This window comes from Rhea pennata, chromosome 12 (genome assembly GCF_028389875.1).
Source record: "Rhea pennata isolate bPtePen1 chromosome 12, bPtePen1.pri, whole genome shotgun sequence".
Taxonomy (NCBI): Eukaryota; Metazoa; Chordata; class Aves; order Rheiformes; family Rheidae; genus Rhea; species Rhea pennata.
The window spans coordinates 19,551,235-19,577,440 of record NC_084674.1 but is presented as its reverse complement, the minus strand read 5'-3'; the positions used below and the strand labels follow the sequence as shown (position 1 = coordinate 19,577,440).

The 26,206-nt window shown below is 37.7% G+C and overlaps 1 protein-coding gene across 4 annotated transcripts; it reads left to right on the top strand.

Moving 5' to 3' along the window:
* The first annotated feature begins 9,290 nt into the window (after positions 1-9,290).
* On the top strand, positions 9,291-25,379 carry HRH1 (histamine receptor H1). Of its 4 annotated transcripts, none has more exons than XM_062585795.1 (3): positions 9,291-9,401; positions 9,586-9,640; positions 20,329-25,379. In XM_062585795.1, the coding sequence occupies exon 3, from the start codon at positions 20,449-20,451 to the stop codon at positions 21,874-21,876; it is 1,428 nt and encodes a 475-aa protein (XP_062441779.1). In that variant the 5' UTR covers positions 9,291-9,401; positions 9,586-9,640; positions 20,329-20,448; the 3' UTR covers positions 21,877-25,379. The 4 variants fall into 4 exon arrangements, with proteins under 4 accessions (XP_062441779.1, XP_062441778.1, XP_062441782.1 ...); XM_062585794.1 differs by having other exon boundaries at positions 9,291-9,409; XM_062585798.1 differs by lacking the exon at positions 9,586-9,640.
* Positions 25,380-26,206: the final 827 nt, after the last annotated feature.

The window sequence follows — 26,206 nt, the reverse complement described above, 5'->3', positions numbered from 1 at the left end:
TCACTAATTTGTAATTAAAACATGAGAAAACATCAGCTTTCACATTTAAATAACATCTCATTGGAAGCAAAGATCAGCTCTGTTAGCTGGCTTCTCTGGAACTACTTTATAAACATTTAATTAAGTGTTTAATTTCAATCTCTGTGTCTGTCTCCTCTTTCCCAAATTTCCAAAGCCCTCCAACCTATGTAAGGTAAGCAATTGACTTCTATCAGCCCAAAGATAGAAAAATATTCAAGAAGGTAACTTTTTCAGAAACTCTTTTATGAAGACCAAAAAACACATCCCCCTAAGAAAACAAAAAAAACACACACAGTGCACCTCCCTAAAAATCTGATTTGGAAAAAGCAATGTAGTTTCTCTTACTGAGGCAACAAAACTAGCAATAAAAGTAAATTCAAATTTCACCTCCCTCAAGTCCCTTCAGGAACTAAAATCATTTCCTTTCCACCTACTACTTTATCTTAAACAGAATCTTCCTTTTTCTTTAGCAAAGCACAGTAACCAAACCTTTAAATCTTCCTCAAACATCCAAAAACAATTCAATTTGCTTGTCAAAAGTCTTTTCTCAAAATTACATGTTCCTCCAGATTGTTTTTCCAATGCATAAAATATCTTCTAGCATCAGAAAAACAAGCTATTTTAATTAAAAAACCCTAAGTACTGCGATTACTCTTAAATGATATTATTGTTGGCTTCATGGCTAGAAGGGGTTCGGTGTTTCACACACTGAAAAGTACTGCAGTACTGTACACATCTGTTTTTGTTGTGTAATAGCCCTCACCTTTCAGCTCCAGCAAAAAGAAGGACAAAAAAACTCAGAGGGTCTGTTGGACAATAGACAGTTTCACAAATATTCTTGTTTATAGGTCTGCCTAGAATATATCAAGGTCTTTTCACTGCCTAGGTCATATTGACTCACAGGAACAAGCAACAGGGCCACCAACAATCAGCAAGTGTTGTTAAAACTCATGTAGAATTACCTATGTTTTATCAGAAACTGTAGTGTGAAGGCAAGTGTATACACGATATTTATATTGCCAATTACAGTAATGCAAAGCCAACATCCAGTTGATGTGCATCAGAAATGGAGAAATACAGTGGTAAATTCTGAAATCAAACACAGTATTTCTGGAAATATGTTTCCAGAGGAGCAAACAGTTAGAAGCTCAAAAGCAGAGCTGCAAATCATTTCCTGCCAACATGCTGGGACAATTCTTAGCAAAAGCAAATTAAGAGTAATCTCTTTATATGAGCAGAAGAAAAATTGTTTATATCCTCTGATACAAAAAGAAAGCATGATGGCAGTTCTGAATTGAATAGTCGTAGATTAAAAAAGGAATTATATGAAGTTACAGGAATTCAACAAATTCTCCTTTCTGATACTTCTACAATGCTCCCAAGTAAAGTTTTGGAAAATGATTTTTTTTATTATTTAATATCTTTCTGCTCAGTCTGGAAAATGATTGATCTCATCTCTATTGCAGGAGATGGAACACATCAACTGTGTGTATCTATACATATATATAGGGAAAATGGATTTTTTAATTAGGAAATACTAATTTTAATTATGTTTGAAATTATATTGCAATTAATTTATTTGACAATAAGATGTGACCTTCTAATTTGGATGGTGTTCCTTAGCAATAGAAAGGATGAAGGATGTGACAGCAAAGTAATTTGCTTTTGCACCAGAGATTCAGTTCCTACATTGTATATCCCTAAGTGATCCCTGTGGGAAAGTTTATAATAAGCTGAAAGATGCAAAGGAAAAACTAATGACAATCATAAATTTTGTTCAGTTTTCCAAAATTGGCTTCTTCTGTAAGTCACTCAATCACATGTGAACAGGCTATCAAGATACACAAGTTCATAGTAATGTTTGCTGGCTCACAGCTACCCCCCAGCTATGCAAAGAGATTTAAAATGCTGTTCAAAATGGTGAGTTCAGAGCAAAAGTATGTTTTTCAGCACTATATTTGAATACTTAACTCCATAAACAAGACAATCAACTGTATACACAAATTAAATATTTTTCAACTCTCTCTTTCTCTCCCCCTGCCTTCCTCCCCGTCTGATTTAAATTTGCTAAAACTTCTTTGCTTCCCAGAGTAGAAGGGACTTACTGCCCTGTCCCCAGCAAAAACACTTGTCTTGACAGCAATTAAGTTTTTTAAATGAAAGAATAACTTTTTTTGTTGGATTTCAAGATTTTCGTATGCCTAAGAAGTCACAATCTTTAGTCCATTCAGCATTTTACCAGGAAATTACTTTGCACTAACTATTCACTACTTCCAAAAGAAAATACTCTACTTCAACCAAAACTTGGACTTCGGGCTACCACTCAGTCTTTGACAGAAAATTTATCAAGTACTCACATTACAAAATTTTGAACTAAATATGTATAGCAGGATCAATTTATAAATGCTATGATATCAACAGTACTATTTGATATTTTTGCTTTTACTTAAAACTGCGAGTTCAAGTTTTCTCACAGGAATGTAATAAAGAAAATAATGAAGGGCTGCAACACTGCCTTTGAATTACCCTAATATACATAATTGGAGTACAACTTCATTGCAATGGCTAAATTTCAGCTTTTCATATTTAAACTTAATACTATTAATAACACCATGGTAGTAATAATACCATTTGTAGTGACACTTCCTTACTAAACCTTATTCATATAGTACAAAGTGCAAGTCCTGGTAAACATATTTACCCCTGTAATATATTTATTCTATAATACTAAAAAAATGTTCAGCGTAAACCAGTTCCAGGCTACCTACTTACAAGTCCTCTCTTTTTTTCCAAAATGCCTTCACAGAATGCATCATAATTCTTTTTAGTCTCTGGTATCATATTCACTTTTGCTAAGTGATTGAACATTTGGTTGTTTCTGAAAGTTCATACTAGAAGGGCAGTGCAATGCTGCAGCAAGCTGCCCAGAGTAATGTTTATCTCTAGAAGCTTTCAAGACTGAGCTAGATAAAGCCATGACCGACCAGACACATTAGTCCCATTTTGAGTGTAAGGTCAGGCTAGATGACCTCCTTCCAACCACATTTCTATGATTCTCCTACTGTACAAAGTACAAAAAAAGGTGTTGAGAGACTAGAGTGTAATATCTCAGTCTAGCTAACCTCTACTGTCCATTGGGTGAAGGGGTAAAGGGGACAGATGGACCTTTCTGCCCCTAGTAGACTCTTTATCTCTGGGACTCTTCCAGCTGGAAGATTATCCATAGCCTTTACCCTTCAACACAACACCTTTTCCCCTATTCCAGACCCCAAGGACCTTTAAAATGACAGCATTCTCTTTCATCTTTTTTCAGTTTTGGCTGATATTTCCAAATCTAGTAATACAACATTCAGGGCTAGAAGCCTGAGATACTTCTTATCTAGATTGTTTTATCTTCACTGCTCAGTTTCTTTGATAGCTTTCTTTTTTGCAGTTCCAGGGTTAATCATCTCCTGTAAGCATAAAGAGACATTCAACATTATTTATAAAAAACAACTCACTTCCCTCTTTATCATAAGACATGCCTGTCAAAGATACAGAATCTACTAGACAAAAATTACGCTATTTCATGAGCACATTCTTTCACAGCGATGGCAGCCAAATTCTCAAGTGTTTTATGAGGAAGACTGTTCTCAGCTTTCCAGGGAAATCTGTCCACACCACAGAGCTTGAAAGCTGTAAGTGTCATTTCTAGTATTACCTTTGGGAACTTTAAACTAACTATCCACTGTGAATGTGCCTGGCTATAGCTGAAATAAACTGATCATTCAAATGCACTGGCAGGACAACAACTGAGATGTTCCCCTTGCATAAGGGCAAGGTAGGATATACATGATATGTATAGTCTGCTGACCACATAGGCAGTAACAAAAGTTGTACTATTACAGTATATATCTACATATGATGTTGTTTCATGGTGATGACAGCCAAGCTCTCAAATGTTGTATGAAGACAACTATTTTCAGATTTCCAGGACAGTATGTCCATACCACAGAACTATAAGTGTCATTTCTAGCATTATCCTTCGGAACTTTAAACTAACTTTCTACTGTGAATGTGCTTGGCCTATAGCTGAAATAAACTGATCATTCAAATGCACAGGTAGGATAATGACTTGCAATTAAACAGAAAATATCCCTGACACGGAGCTTCAATGCCCATATTTTATTACGAATTCTACTGTACAAAATGGATTTTTTCTCAGAACCTAGCACTCCAAGACTGACAAGATCCTCACTGCACAACCCCTGTTCTGCCCTTAGTTTGTTATCATGCCTATTTTGCTTTCCCTCAGCCATGAGCAGCTGTAGAATACTCCAGCGATCTTTGTGGAGAAGCAGCTGTAGCCTCAATAGAGGCTGCATGAATGTGACAAACAGATTTCTCCTGCTTCGACTCTGCCTTAGCACGTACACACATTGCCCTTACAAATGTCTAGAATTTTTCTAAGAAGTCATATTACTACTGCTTTTTCTGTGCAGTAGATGTTCTGTTTGACTTGAAACTGAGAGAGCGCAAGCTTAACTGCCCAGTCCCAGAATAGGAACACTGTATTTTCACGTCATAGGCAAGTTGTTTCATGTTTATTGCACTGTCAGGAATAGCCACCATTTGAATCAGCAAACTCTTTTGAAGCCAAGGTTATGCTTCATATGTTTACACCTAAAGCATGTCCATACAGATACAAAGAATGAATGAGCAACTTGTGTTAGCTCTAGCATCCATTATCTGTGTGTATGACGATTACTCTATTCCAGGTTAAAATGCACAAAGTAAAATTGAGACGTGCCTGACTAATGGAATTAAGTGCCTTTTCTCAATCACTACTCATATGATTCATTTCAATCAATGAGTGATGAATATCACCCTAACAAAGCATCCAGAAACTAAAATCAAATCTAAAATTCAAGAACAGATGCATATTAGGGTTGAAACACGTGTCAACTAGTGTTCCAGGGATCTCATGCTGTGGCAGGAGCAGCTAACTGTGCTGAGGTCAGCCCTGGAGAAGTGCAATGGCACTAATCTCACCTGCCTGACTCTTCAAAATGACCCAGAAAGCTGTTTTCTATTAGGGTTTTATAACAAAATAGCTTTGATGCACTTCTTACTTCACTCTCTATCCCCATTTTTTGAAGTTTAATTAACTTATTAGCTGAAAGTTTATTAACATGAAGTAAAACCCTAGTAAAGACAAGATTATCTGAAGTTTTCACACATTAGCAGATTGCTTTAATTCTTACTAGGGAAGCCTAGAGGACAGCTTCACCTTCTAAATTCCTATCTTTTTTCAGTTGAGTTTTAAATACAAGCAGAATAAGATATTTTTGCTCTGAGAAAGGCTATTTAGACAATACTCTTGGGTGCAAACTCCCCAAAATATGAAATACAGATATATTCTGCACATATGATGCCAGTGAAGGAGTAAGAGAATCCTGAAATTCCTCCATGAAACAGATTAAGAGTTAAAGCACCAAACCTGGAGGCAAGCACATTCAGAAGCCAGATATTTCTGGAATTACAACAACAAGGTACTAGTTTTATTTATTTAGTTAGGACTTAATGCCATTTTTTAATATCTACAGGATTCACAGTTTTAGTTTTCCCTTATTTTTGCCTTCCCTTTTATGCAGCTGCAATGCTTGCCTACCTGTTCTGTTCCTCTTTAATAAAACTCGTCAATGAATTTCAGTCAGAGATGAAAATCTCTCATATATTAAGTTCTTTCTTATAAGCTTAATGAAGCTTAGGGTTTGGGTAGAGAAGGGATTCAAATTAGTGTCCTCACTGAAGAAAAGACTGCAGAATACAGTTAGAAATTCCTAGATTTGGATGACCTAAGCATAAGCCAGGTAATCAGCACACGTGTAGATAACAGTTATTCCATCTGCCTCTTGCCCAGGTGGTAACTGTAGATACAAAAGAGAGAGAGAGAGAGATGAAATGGTAAAAGGGCTTACACAAGAAGGAAACTGCTATGTGGAACTTCTATATCAATGGCAATGTAAGAAAAACAGGGGTATTTTGCACTAGAAATCCACAGTAAATTACTTACTTAATGACGTAAGTCTCAAAGCGAAGACTGTCTCTATAGGCTGTTAGTATTTAAGACTCTTCTAAATAAAGCTTCTTCCTTACATTGGAAATAGGAGCTTGCACATCCACAGTTTATAAACTCCTACCACAGATACCAATTTAAGTTACGCTAAAACTGTATGCAAAATAGGTTTAGTCTTTAAAATTCTGTTACAGTTCTATTAAGGGGGTACATCTGAAAGGAGATAATTCTAAATGTATCTGTATAAAAGAAATAGCAGGATTCATTGTGTTTTCACATTAAACACTAAAATATTTTTACCCAAATTTTGAAGAGCCAATCTAAGTCAAAACAAATTTTCTAATTTGACTCACCTTGCAAATAAACATGGCACGAGGAAACTCATCCAAAATAGTTCAGAGTATTCACTTACGTCCTTGGACTTTCAATAAGTTATTTTTCAATGACAAAAAGCCTTCATTAAGTAACATTAACGATGTTAAGTGATCTTCCAGAATGTCAATTTCAACAGAATAGAAGCATCTTAACAGCCTATGTGCACTGGAAGTATGAAGAGTCATGTTGTACTACTAAAACCATGAAGCTTACAATAACTTCTAATACTTGCTCATAGCCAGACTGCTTACTGTCAAAAGAACTGATAGTAGAAAAATAGTAAGATAAAACAGAAAGTTAACTGTAAAACAATTCTGGCACAAAAAAAATGTTTAGTCATCTATTACACACCACTACTTTTGACATATCAGACATCAATAAGAATTTCCAAAAAAAGATTATCCCTATGCAGGGGCTGATTAGTTTATTTGATCATTATTTTAGGACAAAGTTGAGTCTACTCTAAGTTATATTACAAATGTAGTCTCAGAATTGCTTGTAGTACTCTGAAATCTAATAATTTGCAGAATTTAAATCAAAAATAGTGGCCATGTGGCCACCTAACACAGTGTTAAATAAAATTAAAACAGACAGTGTTAAAAATAATTAAAAACAAATGTAGACAGCCACTTGCACTATTATTAACCTGTTATTGCTCAGTTTCCCTGAGTTAAAACTTAAAGTGATGTGAATCAATGACACTCCATATCATAAACCACAATGTTAGCTATAACTCATTTGGTCATTTGAAATTCTGTCAAATTTTGTTTGAAAGGCTGTCTCCAACAATTCTTTGACAAAAGTAATCTGAGCTGGAAGTTTACAATTACAGGAGGTTTGGAAAGGCTGCCAAGTTTTATATAATGCAGAGTCCTACTAGTACATTACGATTTTTTTTTCGAAGAAACCCTTATCCCTGTCAACTTGTTGGTTCAACACCCGCTGTATCTTTTGTCTGCTTAGTAGTATGAGAGTTATAACTTTAAAAGAAATGGGGAGATAATGAGCATGACACAAGAGACACATCCTCCAAACTCCTTGCTTTAGAATTCCTACTTTTTCAGGGCCGTAAGCTCAACAGCTTTCCAGCCTCGGTTTTCATTTGCAGCACTATGCATAGCAAGGGATAGTTTATTAATATTCAATTACTTCTGTCTAAATGGAAAATCTGTATTCTACCTTCAATAGTACGAAATCCCAGACACTCCAAAGAAGGTTACTTAAATACTGTTTGAAACAAATATGTTTAGTGGGAGATAGGAACTTCTCAAAGCAATGCTATAGCACTAGCTTAAATTATGTCTAGCTTTGTCTGCAGAAAAATGTGTTTGTGTGGAAGAGGTCAGAAGGAGAATAAGCACACAGAACCATTGCAACTAGGTGTTACAGGGAAAGTTACAAACATTACTGACTTAAAAAGTTTTTCTAAAGGGGCCTACATCAAGCCTATTTGTAAATAATTATGTAAAAAACACAGCAACAGGGACTAAGTGTCAAACTGCTGGAGAAGCAAAGCTTAACATTATTAACCAGGTAATGGATAAGCATAAATGGGTAGCAGAGCTGTTTGTTAATTGAGTGACTTTATAAACAGATGTGAACCTGAAAGGGGTCTGTTGCAAGATGATTGTAAAGCACAGCTTTCAAGCCTTTTCCTAGCATGATTAAGGTATTGCCTAAAATCAACAAAGAACACAGGATTGCTCTGACCACCTGCAAGAGCAAATTTCTACAGGAAAGAGGGAGATTTAAACAAAACACAACCACATATTTATTAAGAAATTCTTTTCATCATAACTGTAAAGGGACAGTCCACATTTCACTCAAGAGTAAAAAGCAAAAAGATTGCTTTAGTAGCATAGAGGAAGCAGTTTGTGACTGTTATACTGCAACACTAACAGTAGTATTGTTTGCCAAAAAGTTCAATCTTCCTAGTCTGAACACAGGGATACGGATATTTCCTTATTTTCACAGTAGCCAATGGGAAAAAACTTGTTTAAGTTTATGCTGCTGTTCATCAGTTCTACAGACATGACAATAACTAAGTGCTTAGTCCTCGTGAAAATATCATTACATCAATTCTTTATTTAAGATATAAGTAAGTATTCTTTTTGGATTTGCATATGGCCCTTAAGCATGGGGTTTGTGCAGTACAATTCTCAACAAAAAAAGAGAGGAAAAGGTATCCAAGATTTTAAACAAAGGAGGGAAAAGAGGCAAGTTAATAGCTCTCCTTTGCAAAACAAACTGCACATGTGCTTAATATGGAACAGACATACTTGACACACAGAAATTATGAAAAGAAAAATAAATTCAGCTAAGACAACTTTATCATGACATGCATTTGAGATTTTCCAGATCTTAATCCAATTTCGCGGGACTGCTCTGTGAAACGCTAACACATAATGAGCTATTTAAAACCAGTGACTCTCGGCCAGGCCGAAGAGAGAGTGTGGTTCCCGGTTAACACGTGCGCCGCCTCCGAGGGGGGGCGACGGGCGGCCGCCGCCTCCGCGGGCGCCCCGGCCCCCTCCCGGCGGGCGCGGCGCGGCGCCCCGCCTGCCGCCTCTCACCGCCGTCTCCGGGCCGCCCACGGCGCGGCGCTGACCCGCCTCCCGCCGCGGCGGGTATTTTCAGAGCGCAGGGCCGGGGCGGCAGCGCACTTGGCCCGTGGCGGAGAAAGCCGTAGCGAGCGGGGAGGCGGCGCCGGCGCCGAGCCCTGCGCGGCTGCCTGGGCCCGAGGGGCGCGCCTGGCTGCGGGGCGAAGCCGCCGGCGGCGGCCCCGGCCCGGCCCGGCGGCGCTGCCCAGCCACGCGGATGCCGGCTGCGGAGCGAGAGGACGACGACGGGGGGCTGCGAGGAGCGCGGCTGCCTCCGTCCCCTGCGAGCCCCGCGCTGTCCCCGATGCCGGACCCGATGCGGCCCGCTCCCGTCCTCGCTGTGCTCGGTGCGTGGGTGAGTGAGGAGCCCGACGGCGGCGGGGCGGCGGCTCCTCGGCCCTGGCAGCCTTGGCCCGCGGCGGCAGCGTTGCGCACGGGGAGGAGGAACCAGAGGGGAAAGGGGGAAGAAAAAAGGGGAGGGGGAGAAAGAACATCCCCAACAGTCTCTTCCTTTTCAACGACTCTTGCCAGGTGCCAGTTAAAAACACCCTGCAGAAGCTGCCTGCTCCCCACCGATTCCTCCCAGGTAAGAGCTGGCAGGGCGCCGCCGGGCCGGGCCGAGCCGGGCGCAGGCTGCCGCCGGCGCTCGCCGGCCCGCCCGCCTGCCACGAGGGCGGCAGCAGCACAAGCGCGCCCAGGGCGGCGGAGGGGCGCGGGGCCCCGGGCACGTTCGGGTGAAAGGGGGAAGCGAGCGATCAGGGAAAGCCCGCGTTCCCTGAGAACTTCAAGGCCACCCTTGCGATCTCTAATCAAGAGGGTTAGGGTGAGTCTCTGTTCTATCCCTAAAATATTTATGCTTTTATCTTACGCATCTTTCTTCTGACAAACCAAAACTATCCATGAAAGAGCACCTGGTTGAGGCACGGGAAGGATGAGACAGAGGGTTGTTTTCAGAAAAGGGGGGGGTGGCAGGTAGAGAGTAAAACATTTGGGCAAATCTTCCTTTCCCTTCACTCTGGTCGCTATTTATTCCTTAAAACAATCTTACTTTTTCAGGTAGTGAAAAATTCTAGATGCATTTCTTCCCATATAGACATGGTAGTGTTTCTCAAACATGCAAAATTCCACCCCATCCTGAGGGTGAAGAATGGGAGAATAGGGTATAGTAGGGACACAACATGCTCTGAAGTCTATACTGTGAGCAATTCCTGATGTAGCCTCTCCAGCTTTGCCTTGATTTCACATTTCCTTCATCAGGGATGATGGAGAGGAATCAGGCTTTCTGGGTAAGTGGCCTGTGAACTGTGCACCTGCAAGGCATCAGGCTCCCTAGCTGTAAGAGAACTTGTGTTCCCTATTCTGCAGGACTTGTGCTCCATTTTAGTCATCTGTTTAAAATCCAGCAATCACCATTTAACCTGTTTGGAGAGGGGTGGGAAGGGGTCAAATTCAGCACATCAGAGATGCATTAAGGGGAAAAAAATGACTTGAAGTGTTAAAAGAGTTATTACTAAAATATGAAGGAATTCATATTACTGCACTAAGTTTACTGGCTGTTTAAGAGACAGCTTAGTATATATTCCTATTGGAGACAAAGAAGAAATTGTTTTGTACATTAATACATTTAAGTGAGCTAGGATTAAGCCTTTCACTAACTGAGGTTTACTTTGATTAACAGTGGAAAGACAGGTGAGTTCTCAGATCAACTGGCATTTTGCACAGAAAGGTTTCTAGACAAATCTGTGCATTTTTGTAACAAACTCTTGCTTACAGCCTAAAAACACTGAAGTTCATTAGGCTTAGGCTAGTTCATTTCACTGAATGGCTGAAGACATTTCTCACTAATCAAAACTTCTTTAGTGACACACAAAATTCACAAAGGTCTAGGCTATTCATCTGAGTTCCTTTGACCCAAAGGGTTCAATCTGTTGTTTGAAAACTATTAGAAGCACTACTCCATGGCCTAGATTGTTTTATAGATCCTAACAATTATTATGAAGACATTTTGTATTGTTAGTACGATTATAAACTATTTGATGTTTATCCTGATCAGAAACTAATTCTAAGGAGAGGAGGGCTCTAAGTGTGTGTGTGATTTTTTTTTTTTTTTCCTCTCTCCAGAAGAACAGCAACATTGGATCCTTCAATATGAATACTAAGGGGTTAGGGAAAAAGAGGTAGTATCTTGAGGGATGTGATTTGGATCCTAAGAAATCCTTCTTTGTTGTTGTTACCTCCCTCTTCTTTTTTATAAAACCAAAGCAAATTGACTCTGTGTTTCTAGCATTTCCTCCTTAGAATTCAGAAAAGTTAATCATGGATGGGTTTGTCAGATTTTACAAGTGGTTAATGCATTCTCTACTGGACAATGAAGTTTCCTTTATCTAAATGCAGTTGTTTCTATTGGAAGCCAGTAATGTGCAGAGCAAATAGTTCTTTAAACACGGAGGCCACATACTGATATTCTGTCTGCTAACAACTCTGGTTTGCACATATTCCCTTCTTGGGTCTCTGACAATGATTCACTGAGTTACTTGGGGAGAAACAGACAAATTTCGCTGAGCAATAATGTTTAAAAATGAGTGTACTGTAGTTCTGATGCAGAAATATTAAAAAAAGAATACAGCTAGATTTACTGTAGGGCAAGGTTTGGAATAAGAAGTAACACAAGATAGAATCCAAAAACTCAAGATACCAGGCTGTCCTTGCTTGAAATATGTCCTGGGCTTTAGCAAGTCAGGGATTCCAGTTACAGAACAGATTCCAAGGAAAAGGCACAACTGTGCCTACTCAGCTTTAGAGACAGGACAGCACTAGAAAATTCCCCAATTTGTAAATGCTTTTGCAATTAGTCACTTTTGCATGACAGCCTTGTTACTATACCAGTGTACAAAGAATTTTCATCTATAACAACAGTTACCAAATTATTTAGCTCTTAAAGCAAAAGTCTCTTTTATTTTTTTATAGATCAGTGATAGAAAAAAGAATACATGGAAGATGAGACTTCTTCAGCATTTTGCTTAAATTCTGCTTCAGCATTTAAGTGCTTAAATGCCAGCTTGTCAAGAAATCATACTGATATTCTGAGCTAGACTACCTCAGCAGTCTATTTAGACTAGGAGGGCAAATTAATACCATATCTGGAAGCTTTATTATTGATGGGGGTTTTCCAAATCTTGTGGGGGGGGTAAGTCATCCATATATGGGAACCATAGGAACAAGACTAATCTTTTTGTCATGGGGGGTGGGGGAGACATTTAAAAAGACCTTGGGAAGCAGACTGAAACAAGAGTTTAATAGGATTCTGAGTTTAAATTTTGAAGGTCAGAACTTTCTTTGGAATGTGTCTGCCTTCTGTTAGGTCTTTTGGTTTTCATGCTCATACAGGTCCAGTGCTGGGTTGATCAAAAAAAAAGCCAGGCAAAGCAGAAGGAAAAGGTACGTCTCTCTTGATAATTTCAGGAGAAGACCCAGAGATGTTAAAAATATATATTTTTAGGGAACAGATTGTAATGCATTTTCTCTAGTGCAACAGTGACCAGAAATTTTTTTGGAGCAGTTGATTATGCTGCTGACTACAACATCTATATATCGATAGAAAGTTTGATTGAGAAGATTCAGTGTTAGTATGTAGAAATAAATGGTCAGTCATCAGAAGATGGCAGTGCTATACAGTTTGGAAGATGTCTAGTGAGTTTCTTATTCTCACTTCATCCAACCAGAAGGTGAAAGATACTGAAGCTACATTTTCAAACTACCCTGCTTTATGTGTCATCATTAAAAATTAAAATGCAATACTCTAGAAGATCTGCCTATTATTATTGACTCTAACAAGGACTATGAATATTCAAAAACAAATTATCTCCACTATATAGCCCTGTTTTAAGTCTCTATTCCTCAGCATGGATTAGAGCTGCTAGGGATATATCCCTCATCTTAAAATGCAACCTGCAAGCAGACGACTTCCCTGATGGAGTTCTTTTTATATTTTATTACATACAGAAGAAAAGCTTCACTGTTCTCTTAGATTAAATAATAAGCTAAGTAATAATCTAGCTCCATGTAGCCCAATATTGACTATTTCACTAGAACAGATAGGATTTTTACTCTGTCTGTTGGATGTTATTTCATGCACTTTATTTGCTGGGTCAAATGACATTGAGTCATAGTACATCCATGTCCTTTGATCCAGCAAATAAAGTGCAAATAAAGTAGCTGAGTCATAATAGATCTGCTACTAGGTTTAAATTGGTTTATAATATCAGATGCTATTTGATCTCACTTGCTATTTGATCTCACTTTTATATGCTACTCACAGAATTTACTACTCCACTTGTTAATTCAGGATCTGTATACTGAAAACAAATACTGGTTTGCTTGGGTATCCCTACCTGCCTTCTTTCCAGTTAGGTAGCTATATTGTTCATTTGTTTTTTCCTTTTCTTAAATTGTTTTCAAGATGTTCAACATAGAAGAGTCCCTTTTCACTAGTTCTGCTGATAACTGATGAGCCTGTAACTGTTTTCCTGTAAATTAAGACTAGCTTATGAAATGCATCAGGACTTTTTATTAGAGCGAGAGGAGGAAAGGAGAAAAAAAAAAAAAAAAAGTCTTTCCCTAGCCAAGGTTCTGTCCATAGTTGAATGCCAGGAGACTTTTAGTAATTGTTTCCTGATATTATTCCTGTAGATCTCATGCAAATCATCCAGGCCAGCTATTACTTTCTCCTGGCCCTCTTCTCTAAACTAAGAATTGAGAATGGACCAGGATCTGGTGAATCTCAGAGAGACAGAAGTACAACACTGGTAGAGGAGAATATCGTGACTTTGACACAGAACACAATGTATTGAAATGTATGGGTGCAGTAAACTTTCATGTGCCCTTCCTCTGCTTTTCATGCCTCCTTCCAACTTCTGGTTCATGTTTCTAGTAGCTGCATAACAGGACTGTATAATACATCAGTATTAGAATAATGAAAATTCAGTTAAGCAGAATATGATCTGCAACATATGAACTTGAGTTCATATATGTAGAGATTTCAAAGACAGAGCTCTGTCTTTAATTATGCATTGAAAATTTTTAAGTTTTCAATAAGTTTATGGGACTTATCCATGAACGCAATATGAAAGCTGAGAGTATTGATGATAAACTGCTTGTAGATAAAAGTTAGCACAGAGTAAGACTTGCATACCGCAAATGATAACTACTCTTTAAAGAAGAAAATATTGAAAAGATTTTTTCCCTTCGATACTACTTATTAACCTTCCACTAGTAATACAGGTTTTAGAAGCTCCACCAGAACCACTACTCATTACTGTTAATCAGAGACATTCGATTAAATGCAGAGAAACAAGGCGGGGGAAGCAGCTACACTACCTTCAGCCCGGCCCATTGTTCTTCCGATCATCTCTTCGGCCGTCGTGCATAGCAGCTGTGACTTGCGTAAGGACTGTAAAAAGACTGTTGTAATCATTTTATACCAAGCCAAACTTCACAGGATTGAATTTGGTCTTAGTATCTAGCTTCTTGTCTTGCCCTGGCCTCTTCATATTCAGAGTAATTAATTACTATAGCATTAAATCATATGTTCACCTCTGCAACTTAATTAGGACATGCATCAGTTTTATGCTGGTAGAATTAAATACTACTGTTGCCAGCAGTATTGTCATCAGTTTTCTAGTCACAAGAAGATTTCTCTATGCAGGGAGGCATATTAAATGTACAATAAGCTTCAGTTTTGGGGGTACGTCACTTTATACAGTGAGGGAGAACTTACCTACTTTCTCTTTTGAAAGGGGATTTGATATTTTGCAGTGTATTACATATTAGTTATGTGCACACTTCTTCAGACCAACACATACTTGTATTTTGGATTCACTTTCCATTCCTGATAGTCTGACTAATACTACTCTAAGAATATGCCTACCAACCATCGCATGCCTAGGTTTGTTTGTTTATTTTGTATACTGTAGCACATACTTCTGGACTCATACAGCGCTCAGCATCATATTTATGCAAACTATACTGTATAAGTCACATTTCTTGTTATCTGTGGAGAACAAATAATCAAGTTTATCAAAACAGATGAAGAATATGGAGGTATGGGGACACATAGCAAAATCAAAATAGAACACAGATTTTTTTCTAGGACAGATTCCACTTTCTCAAGGAAGAGAGGTTTGATGGAGCTCTAGTTATACGAATAACAGGAATATTTCTACTATCAGTCTTTGCTCAAGAGCTGACCCTTCTAGCATGAGTATAGACTTCAAAACTAACTGGCTATGTTTGGCTGTGCCCATGAATAGAAACATAAGGCCTGAGGAAAGGATCCCAAGCCAGTATCAGTTTAGGCTAAATAACTGATGTGGAATAGATTTGTTTCAGAATTTGTTTTACAAGATGTTTCTTGTTAACAAGCCATAAGCGGTAAATAAATCGTGTTTACCATGACCAGCTGCCTGTGTATGCCTTGTGCATACACAACTGGAGAGATAAACATCTTTTCCAATTGCTTGAGAGTAAAGCTGTATTTGTACCATGAAGTTTCTACCTCCCATTTTTACTAAATGAATTTGGTTTTGACACATTGTAGTAGTTTGTCCAGGCCCTCTGCAGTCATGTGCATTCATAACAGAGAAGATAAACTGTACACTATGTTGAAAGGTCAATGAGGACATTCCCATGTCAAGGGAATGCACTGGGACCAATTGAATTGCTGCAATGTATGAGCAGCCCAGCACATTTTTTTAAAATTAAAAGAGTTCAAGTTCAGTAAAAGGTAGACTGCTATAATATTACAATATGAACTGTTCACAATGGTTTTCTTTGCTGGAATGGAAAAGTTTTAAAATTATTTATATACTAGCACTTTGCAATGTCCTCTGAGATTTTTTTTCTTTACTCTCTCTTTTTTTTTTTTTTTTTTTTTTTGGTAAAAAGAGTGTGTTTGTTGTCACTGCATAGAATGAAGTGTTCCCTCCCCCACTCTCCGGAGCCCAACAGCAACATATAAATTTAGCAGTCACCCAAGTATCACTGTGGACTGGAAGAAGATTAAAAGTAGGACCCATTTCAGTATTTTTAATCCAAAGCATAGCACAGTAAACCAGTAAGGAGGCAAAAGGTCAGGCTGCCAAAAGAGACTAATTATTTGTGAAGAAGACAAGCCTTTTCATAAGCAGGCATGCTACAGCAACCTAATCAAGATCTGAGCTCAGACAGTGTTGTGGTAACTCACAGATCAACAGTTTCCTTACAGAGTTGTGTCCTTGTTATAAAAAGTTAGAGGAGTCAAGATGATGTGTCTATAAAAAGGTTTATACAGGTTACCATAACTGTACATGAGAGTTTGTGTTACTCAGCCTAAAACATTAGCTTTTTATTTAAGAAGGCTGTGGAGGTCTAAACTTTTTGATGGCAGAAAGCTAATTTCATTCTCAGTAAAGTGAGCACCCCCAACCAAATAAAAGCATGAAGAACAGTGAATCAGAAAAAGATGTGTGTTGACAGCAACATGCAGGATGCTAGTTTGACTGATGCATGTGGCTGTAGCAGCAACTATACTGAAAAAAAAGCTTAGCTTCTGTAAAAGCTAAGAAATAAAATATCAAGTTCAATCAATTCAAGGATCACCTACGAAGCTGAACTTTTACTTATGTTTTCAAACTATTTCAGCTTGCCCAAACATTCTCTTGCTGTTTGAATGATTTCCTCAGTCAATTTGAGTATTTCCTCAATTAATAAAACAGAAGTATTTGTCTCCATTTCTAAAGTACAGCTATAGAAATCAAAAAGGACAACAGCACAGTAGAACTACTGGACTGGAAAAAAAAATACACACACACACACACACGTACATAGACACATATATACCAACACACAAATATTCTTACAGCTTTTCCCACATAAGCAAGTTACAAATTCAGTATATCATGCAGTTATATCACAAATACTTTTTTTTTTCTTGAAAGGCTTCACACAATGTTAATAAAAAATATAAAGTACCTTTCACAATAGGCTCAGCATTTTGTCTTTTGGTTGTTCATAAGGTCTGCTTTATAACATCACTATCCAAGGCTAGAGGAATAAGCATAAATTTGAAGTCACAGACCAGGTAACAGGTAAGCAATACAGTTCCTATATAACAAGGCAGATGTGATGACCCTTCTCTAGTCCCTTTGCAATACTACATCAAGCAGTCCCCCAGTCACTGCTCTAAGCATGGGAGAATTATGCACATTCAGACCAGAAGTGGATACACGAGTTCAATGAGCCTTAAGTTGCTGTGGTTTAAAATGAGTTGCCATGTGCCATCCCAAAGTATAGTACCCCTGCCAGTCACCAATGGGATCTGACAAGTCTGCATCATTTTGCAAGTTGTGTCCAACTCTTCAAATCAATACTCAGATCAACTCTGAACACTTAGTGATGTCTGTGCATTCTAAGCCTTAAAGCAGCTTCTGCATCTGCTTCTGCGCAGCTGCAGTAGAGTCCATCTGCTATGTTAGTTCTGGTCTCATTTTTCTCCAAGACAGGGTTTACTCCAAGATCTACTAAAAAGCTTCTGCAACCAGATATATACAACACAAGATTATGCAGAACTAGACAGCCAGATGTCCAAATCAGTTGGATGGAAGTTTCTTCACCCAAAAGAAGAATCATAATTTAAACATGGAATGAAATATTTACAGGTCAGGTTGGGTTATTGGTTCATATAATAAAACATTCACTTTACACTCTCAGGGGCCTTAAGAAAAAAGAAAGTATGTTGGGGCAGGAATTTGGGAAGATTAATAAGATTTGAGTGGCTGAACACTGAGACATCAGATTATTCAGTCTTCTCATTTCAAACGACAAGAGACATTCAATTGTAGATGCAATTCAGTCTTTTCTCAATAGTTGTAAACACTTTTCTGAAATGACCTGATCCTTTTTAGACTGGGATGGTGGGCCATCTAAATGGTAACAGCAGGCAGGTTATCAAGTTCTTCATTTGCTATATATTGGACTGTTTCTGGTTAGAAAGGGTAGGACAGAAAAACAAGAAACAAAAGATTTACACTACCATGTAAGAGGCTGGGTAGCAAGATGATTTTCTTTCTTGGCATGAGTGGTATTGATGTTGGATTACTACAAGGTAATTTAGGTATCCATTTAGGTATCCTAAAGAGCTATCCAAGATCTAAGGCTCATTGTTTTCTTTGAAATCTGTTCTGGATTAGTGGGCTTTGGCTCAGTGTAATGCGAGTTAAACCACCCAAATATTAAAGCACATTTATCCAGTATTATTATAGTTCCTCTTCTGGGAACTGAGTTATGGATAAGGAATTCAAAAAATAGCTCCCGCAGTGTGATACATACACCACAAACAGTCCATAGCTGTTACAAAATGCTATATGCCTCAGTAAAGAACAAGAAGCTGCTATTGCAAGTCACATTTCCTATCATGATCACTAATTGCTGGTACTATTTGATATCACTAATGACGGTGGAAGTTTAAGAAGAAATTTCTTAGATTATAGTCTTCCATAGAGCACCAAGGGGTGAACACTGTGTTTTATAATTTGGAACATGGCTTATTATTTTCTTCCACTGGACAAAGCTGTGTGGCAAAATGTTCCAGTTCTACCAAAAAATGGCAATCAAATGCCAATTCAGTGCAAGTTTGGTGAGCAAGACTGATCTGAGGGCCAGAGCTCTAAATGCACAGCTGTAATAGAAGGCACTGACCAACAACAGAACATGTTATTTACCCAGGCTATTTTATATGCAGTTCCCTTTGCTTCTTAGGAGAAGCATACTGTTTTCTTTAGTACCATTCTATTGATTTGTGTAGGAGAGGGAGATGTAGGCCCCCTGGAGCTTATTCCCTAAGGAAAGACTGTGGGCACTGATGAGTGCAAGATGCATAGAGACTCCTGGAGTTGGAGGCCTTCTTTGGCCATTTAAAAGATTCAGAAACCCCATAGAAAATATGCAGAGGTGAAGATCTCTAATTTCTCTGTAAAATCCCTGAGGCAATTGACATCAACTTCTTGACTTGACTATGCCACATATATTTAACACCAGTGGAGAGTTTACAGTGAGAGCTGTGGAAAGACAATGACAGACAAGAATATAACCATTTCCTGTCACCAAACATGTTGGTTTAAGACACATGGAATAATTTCGGTTGTCTTTATCAAACAGGAAATGCTTGAAGGATGAATATAAATCCTCTCTGGTCTTTTAACATCTGTGACTAGCTGTCATACATGACAGAACCTGAAAGCTGTACAGAATACAGAATTACAGAACCCAGCTCTTGAGCTCATACACCACAGAGTACGTATTTTCTCCACCTATGTACCCTACTGATATCTACCATACCTCTTTTGTTATAATAACAGACCCTTATGAGTAAAGCTTACAGAAAAAGTAATTTGATTTCTTGTAAGAGAGAACACAAACATTCAATGTATATTTATATACATTTAAGAGATTGCAAGGTGCTTATTAATCCTGAAAAATCCTATCATTTTCCCTGAATTTTTATTGATTTGTATTTAAAATAAAATAGGGATGCCATCTTTAAATGTTTGAAATCTGCGTATGCATAAATTGGGTAGAAAGAGATTACTCATTTCATATAGTTTGAACTGCTGCCTACAGATGAAAATGAAGACACTGGCTATAATCTTAGGAGTTATTTGAGAGTCTCCATATCACCTAGATGCATATACTGGCTGTAATCTTTTTGTTTAAAGGAACACATTGTCACATCATATTAGTACCTGTAATTCCCTACTACTGATGGAAAATTAAACCCAACTGCTGTATTCTCAAACTATTAGATATACTTCACAAATCATCACTAGTTTGTTTAAAACTATTTAATACAAAACATGTTAATATTATTAACCAACTTTGAACTGGTTTGTCAGCATATAGGTTATGTTATGGTTCCTGATCAGCTATGTATTTAATGAGATACAGGAAGTTCAAACAGTAAGGACTGAAATTTCTTCTCCAGATTCCAGGGTCAGAATTATGAGGATCCCCATGAGATACCTCTGTAAACCAGTTTGGATCGGTTAGTGGAAATTGCTCCAGTACTTTTCATAGCACAGCTATAACATTTGACATTTTAAATGACCATTTCTGGAATGTTGTAAATTTCTTTTTATTGAAGGAAGTCCTAAAAGGGAAAGTACTAGGCTGAAGCACAGATTAGTTTTATTAGTTTTATTTTAGTAATGCAATGATTGAATATATTTCTTTTCTTTTTCATAGTTCCTGAAACAAAAGTCACAAAGACATCCAACAACATTTCATCCAGGATTGTTAACGAAGAGTGAATTTCCAATGCCTGGGTATCTTGTCTGATTTTTGCTCTGTGCTCTTGTGCAAAAGATGTCAGAAAACACAACCAGGAACTCAACTGACCCTCGCTCAGCTCCTCTAGGTTTGTTCCTGGGTAGCATTTCACTGATCACTATTGTCATGAATGTATTAGTACTATGTGCTGTGAAAACTGAGAAGAAGTTGCAAACAGTAGGCAACCTATACATTGTCAGCCTCTCTATTGCAGATCTTATCGTTGGTGCAGCTGTTATGCCACTGAATATTGTTTATCTCATAAATCGCATGTGGATTCTGGGCATACCAGCCTGTTTGTTCTGGCTGTCAATGGACTATGTGGCTAGTACTGCATCCATCTTCAGTCTTTTCATACTGTGCATAGATCGTTATCGTTCAATTCAGCAACCACTGAAATATCTCAAGTACAGAACGAAAATGAGAGCATCGCTAATGATTTTGGGGGCTTGGTTGCTGTCTTTCATGTGGGTCATCCCAATTTTAGGCTGGCATGTTTTTGCTAATAAAGGGAAAAGGAAAGTGAAGGAAAGTAAGTGTGAAACTGAATTCTCTGAAGTCACCTGGTTTAAATTGTTGACAGCCGTTGTCAATTTCTATATGCCATCTGTCATCATGGTATGGCTCTACTTTAAAATATTCAGGACTGTCCGAAAACATTGTCAACACCGAGAGCTCACTGACGAATCATTTTGGTCTTTCTCAGAAAATAAAAGCATATTTCATAATAAGACAAAGGATGAGCAAAAGATCTGCCCCCCAAAACAAATCTTAGATGAGAATACACCTCCCAAAGACCAAAACAACTCCCCTCAGCTGAAAAATATGGAGGCAAAGCTTCATTTAGGCAATACCAAAAAGTCTTCAAAGGCTTTTCTTAGCAGAAGTAACAGCAAAGTTTTCCAGTGGAGACGTTTTGCTCTCACCGCTGCCCAGTCTAAGCCAGGCCTGGATAAAGCGGGAAACAAGCGTATATGTATTACAAAAGGCAATCAGAATGAAAAGGAGCCATGCTCACAGGACAGTGACATAAGCAATGCATCAACTGACCAGTCTTCCGCAGAGGAAGTTCCCTGTAGAGATGACTCTGATCCTAACCCTGAAGGAGCCTGCAGTCCTCAGGAAAAGACTGAGGACAAGGATTTCACAGGACTTGCTTACCTGAAGAAAACATGGCAAAGACTGCATAATCATTCCAAAAGGCATATTCAAGGACTGCATGTGAACAGGGAGAGGAAAGCAGCCAGGCAGTTAGGGGTCATAATGGCAGCCTTTATTTTGTGCTGGATTCCCTATTTTGTATTATATATGGCAATAGCTTTCCATGGTCATGAACAGTTTTCTGATTTACACATGTTCACAATATGGCTTGGCTATGTGAACTCCACTTTAAATCCATTCCTCTATCCTCTTTGTAATGAGAATTTTAAGAAGACATTCAAAAAGATCCTTCATATTCATTGATAGTTTATCTTTAGATTGATTTTTTTAGGCAAAAAAAGAGTTTGTAAGTTCAATCAAACAAAATATTCCAGTGTCCAAAGCAAACACCATGGATAAAGTAGGTGGCTTTGGAAAAGTGTAATTTATAAACAAGTGTTGGTAAAAATAGGAAACATGACTATAATAGATTTAGCATCCTTGAAGAGGAACTCTTTCGGATCAGGAATACTTAAAACTTGAGGCCAATCTCAGAACTGTTGCACTATTGTACACACTTTACAATTTGTATAGAACAAAAACTAAAAATAGAAATAGAGATCTTCAGTGATTATAAAATTTTCAGCTGTGGAAAAGGAAGAAATAGAATATGGTTTCTGAGATTGGCCATATAATTATGTTTTTCTTTTTTTAACTTACTGCTTTAAACATGGGAACACATTGCTTGTGAAGAGAGAGATCTCTTGCAAATGAGGTATGTTGTATAGACAAAGGAATAAGCTTCAACCATTTGAGACAATCTAATTTTTAGCTTCCTCCAAATCATACACTTTTTGGAAATGTCAAGTCATATTGTAATATACTATACCTCTTTGATATCATGCTTCCTTTATTCACACCAGTATCTGTTAACTTCAATGAAAAAAACAGAATGTTTATGTCCTGCATATTTTACTAGGACTTCCCAAACTCAGCATACTATCGCTGTCTATTCAAGAAGGGTGTGCTGTTGTTACTAAACTTGATGTATGCAGGAGGTTATGGACAACACATTTTTTTTCCTTCCTGCAAGTAGGTAAGTAGTTAAGCATGCAGTCACAAACTAATTCATCCTTATGGTAGGCAAACTCTTTTTACCATAATGAAGCAAACTCATCATCAGCAACTAAAGCTTGCAAACAGGAAATAAAATATATGAAGAATGTTTACCTTTTCTATACTTTATATTTAATTGCATTTTATAAATCATGATGTAAATGCTGTTACATATTTCAGGAGTCATATAGAATAGTTTAGGTTGGAAGGGACCTCAGGAAGTCAGATAGTACAACCTATACTGCTCAAAGCAGGGTTAACTGACATCAGGTCAGGTTGCTCAGGGCCTTGTTCATAAATTGAATAACATACATCTAGAGAAAGATTCAAACGGAAAAGCTGGAAGGCAACCTTGACTGAGAAGTTTGCAGCAAAGCCTAATGCTACCAGTTTTGAGAATTCACTTGCTCAGCCATTAGTTTAACTGTTTCTAAGGACAAACAGTAATACTCAAAAGTAGACATGCTCTGTTGTAAAACAGGAATCAAACACCACTCCCTAAGTGCAGTTAGATATAGATTTCTTCCCAGCCAAAGGAAAAAAACATAGTTCTTCAGCAAGAGAGTACCTCGTGGCATATGTCAAAAGGGCTAACTCCTCAGCAAGCTTACAAGTCACCAGTACAATTACACCAAAGTTAAAGACATACACAGATTGAGGAGGGGGAAGGAAAATTGAGGCAGAACAGATATCTGGCCCAGTATTAGCTGAATATTTCAACACCAGGTTGTGGCACAACAGCAAAGCATTCCTATTCTTCTGTGATGGAAATAACTGATAGAAACATTTTGAGCAGACACTGTTGAGTTTCTGACCTTTGGGGCAACACTGCTATGGCACTGCCTTTATGATGTTAGTTTTAGAAAGAAATACCAGGAAATTTCAACAGCCAAAGTCACATATGTATATAATGGGGAGTTTATGTAAGGTTTTCCATACATTTGGGAAAAGATTAGTGAGACATTTTCAAGGTTCAGTGTAAAAATAATGTCTTCCCGCTGCCATTCTGTCATGTCAATGAATTTACCATTTCCAGAATGAATTAAGTGTATCTTTGTGAAATTGCTCAGTTAGCTTACCAACAAAGATCTGATGGAACTGAAACCCTTTTAACTGAGTACTGTCAAGTGTTTGGTTGGATGAGTTGAAAAGATGTTCTCTGTAGTATACTACATCGTAAAGAAAAAAATGCCATTTAATATTTGAAGGAGAAATTTTGAATTCTGGGTTCTTACTTAAGAAGTCTCTTAGCTACTTAGAATCTCTCTGTCCCACATGTGCCTCTTCTGTAGTGACTATGACATGATGTGACACTTAGGATAAGGTTTGCATGATGCTCATAGATTTGGGATATAATATGCAAAGTACTATTATTCTCTGTCAGTTTTCCACTTCTGAATTAAACATCTGAATGTTACTTGCTGTATTTAAAGAGTAGAATATTAAATGAAGCCCCAGTATCTTTGCATTTTAATAAATGGATACTTCAGTGTTTGGAAAATACGTGGTACAGGAATAATGTTAAATTCAGTCTATTTGAGTGTATCAGAGGTTACTTGATTGTGATCTGAAGTAGGAATTACTGCAATTAGGAAACTAATCTAGAAAATATATGGTAAAATACACAGAATATTGAAGCAGCAAAATTAATTCAGGAATTAAGACAACTTTTCCGCAGCAGGAGCAGCATCTGCACAAGCAGCAAAATACACCTTCTCTTGGAACCTTTTGACTACAATGTAGCATCTTTTGAAACATATGCTCTAATTTAAGAGCCTCTCACAGGCTTAGATTCACAGCTGTTCTGCTCTTTCCATTGTGATACACAGGAGTAATACTAGCCAAAAGGGATTGTAATTTAGGTGGGTCCTGGTCCTGAAGAAATAAAAAAGCAGCATACTAATTCAGCCACAGTTACCAGTTTACACTGCTTAAACATGCTTCTCTAGGGGCTACTTAAACTTACCAAGAGTTCTATCCTCTTGCTTACGACAGTTGCCTTTTTGGATTTTAAAAAGTATTAATATATGAAACAGCAATCAAAAAAATCACTGGAAATTGGTTTAAAAGTGATGAATACCATTTCAAAGAATACATCTGGTATGATTGAAGACCTAGGCAAATAAAGCTGCCTGAACTTTTTCTATCTTCTTTCATTTTTATCCATCAGTGTAACTGTGGTAATAATAAAGTCAGGAAAAGTTGTCATAGTAAGTTCTTCTGACACAATACATGTAGGTAACAATAAAATGGGAAAATGGGATATTCCTATTTTAAACTTTCAATGAGCAAGATATGTAACAGGCTTTACTGGTATGTTTTACTGGCATAGGCATTCCAAATGGCTCCGGATATAAGTGCAGCAGAGAAAGATAAAATAGGGTCTGAAATTAAAAAGCCTACTACAATGTGGGGCCAAGCCTCGAGAGAATATTGCAGGTGTGGTTTCCTGTAAAATATCTTCAATGTTTTCTAGTTCATAAACGAGGCCAAAGGTCTCGCAGCTTCAAAAGATCAAAACAGATTTCTTGGAATATGTTGTGAGGTGTGGTGAAAACAACCAAACTCACTTTTAAGAGGCAAAAAAAACATTCTTACAATTTTGTCTATGTCAGTGGTGACATCTAGTGGGTGATGAGATGAATTCTGGACTTCTATATCAACTATTGTGTATCATACAAGTTTATTAAAAGAGAGGTGCAATTAGCAAATGGCTGTAATCTGTTCTATGTTTCTTTTTCCCATATTATTTTTAGGAAACACTGCACTCAATAAAGGAAATATTAGTGTTGGAGCACATTAGATTTGCTGCTGAAGCCTATCTTCTGGCTTAATTTCATCATCCAAAAAGACTCCCTTACATGCTCTCTGACACTTTATGATGCAAACAACAGTGCAGTAAATAAAAATGACTAAGAGATTCACATTAAAAGTGTATTTCTTCTCACTGAAGAGATGTAGATTTTATGATTAAAATGATTAAATACCTAAATGATTAATGATTAAAACCATACTGACATCTGGTAAGTTTAACAGTATTCCTTTCCTTAACAATTATTCTTTTTTTTTTTTTTTTTAATCTACCATGGTATTTTAAACTCTGATGTGTTTCAGCTTCAGGCCTTAAAAGGAATACACAGCAGCCATTACTATACATTCTATACATATTATACATACATTACTATACTAATCTAACTAGTTTAATTAACTATGCAATTAAAATTAATGCCTTAAGTAAAATCAAATGCCATAGTTTTGGTCAAGACTGCGTCCTAAAAAGAGCAAAAGATGTTCAAAGAACTGACTTCAGACATATGATAAATTCTGGAAAAGACACACAAGAGATCAAAGGACAAAAGCAGTAATTGCAATCTGATCATATAACATAGTACATCATAGTTATGTCACCTGTTATCATGGAGTCACAGAATCATGTAGCTTTAAAGGGATCTCCAGAGGTCATCTAGTCCAACCTCCTGCTCAACGCAGTTTGGGCTAGAGTAGGTTGCTCATGGCTTCCTCCAGTCGAGTTCTGAGT

Excerpts from the sequence above, each read along its gene's own strand:
- HRH1 (XM_062585798.1), top strand. The coding sequence starts at position 20,449 with ATGTCAGAAAACACAACCAGGAACTCAACTGACCCTCGCTCAGCTCCT.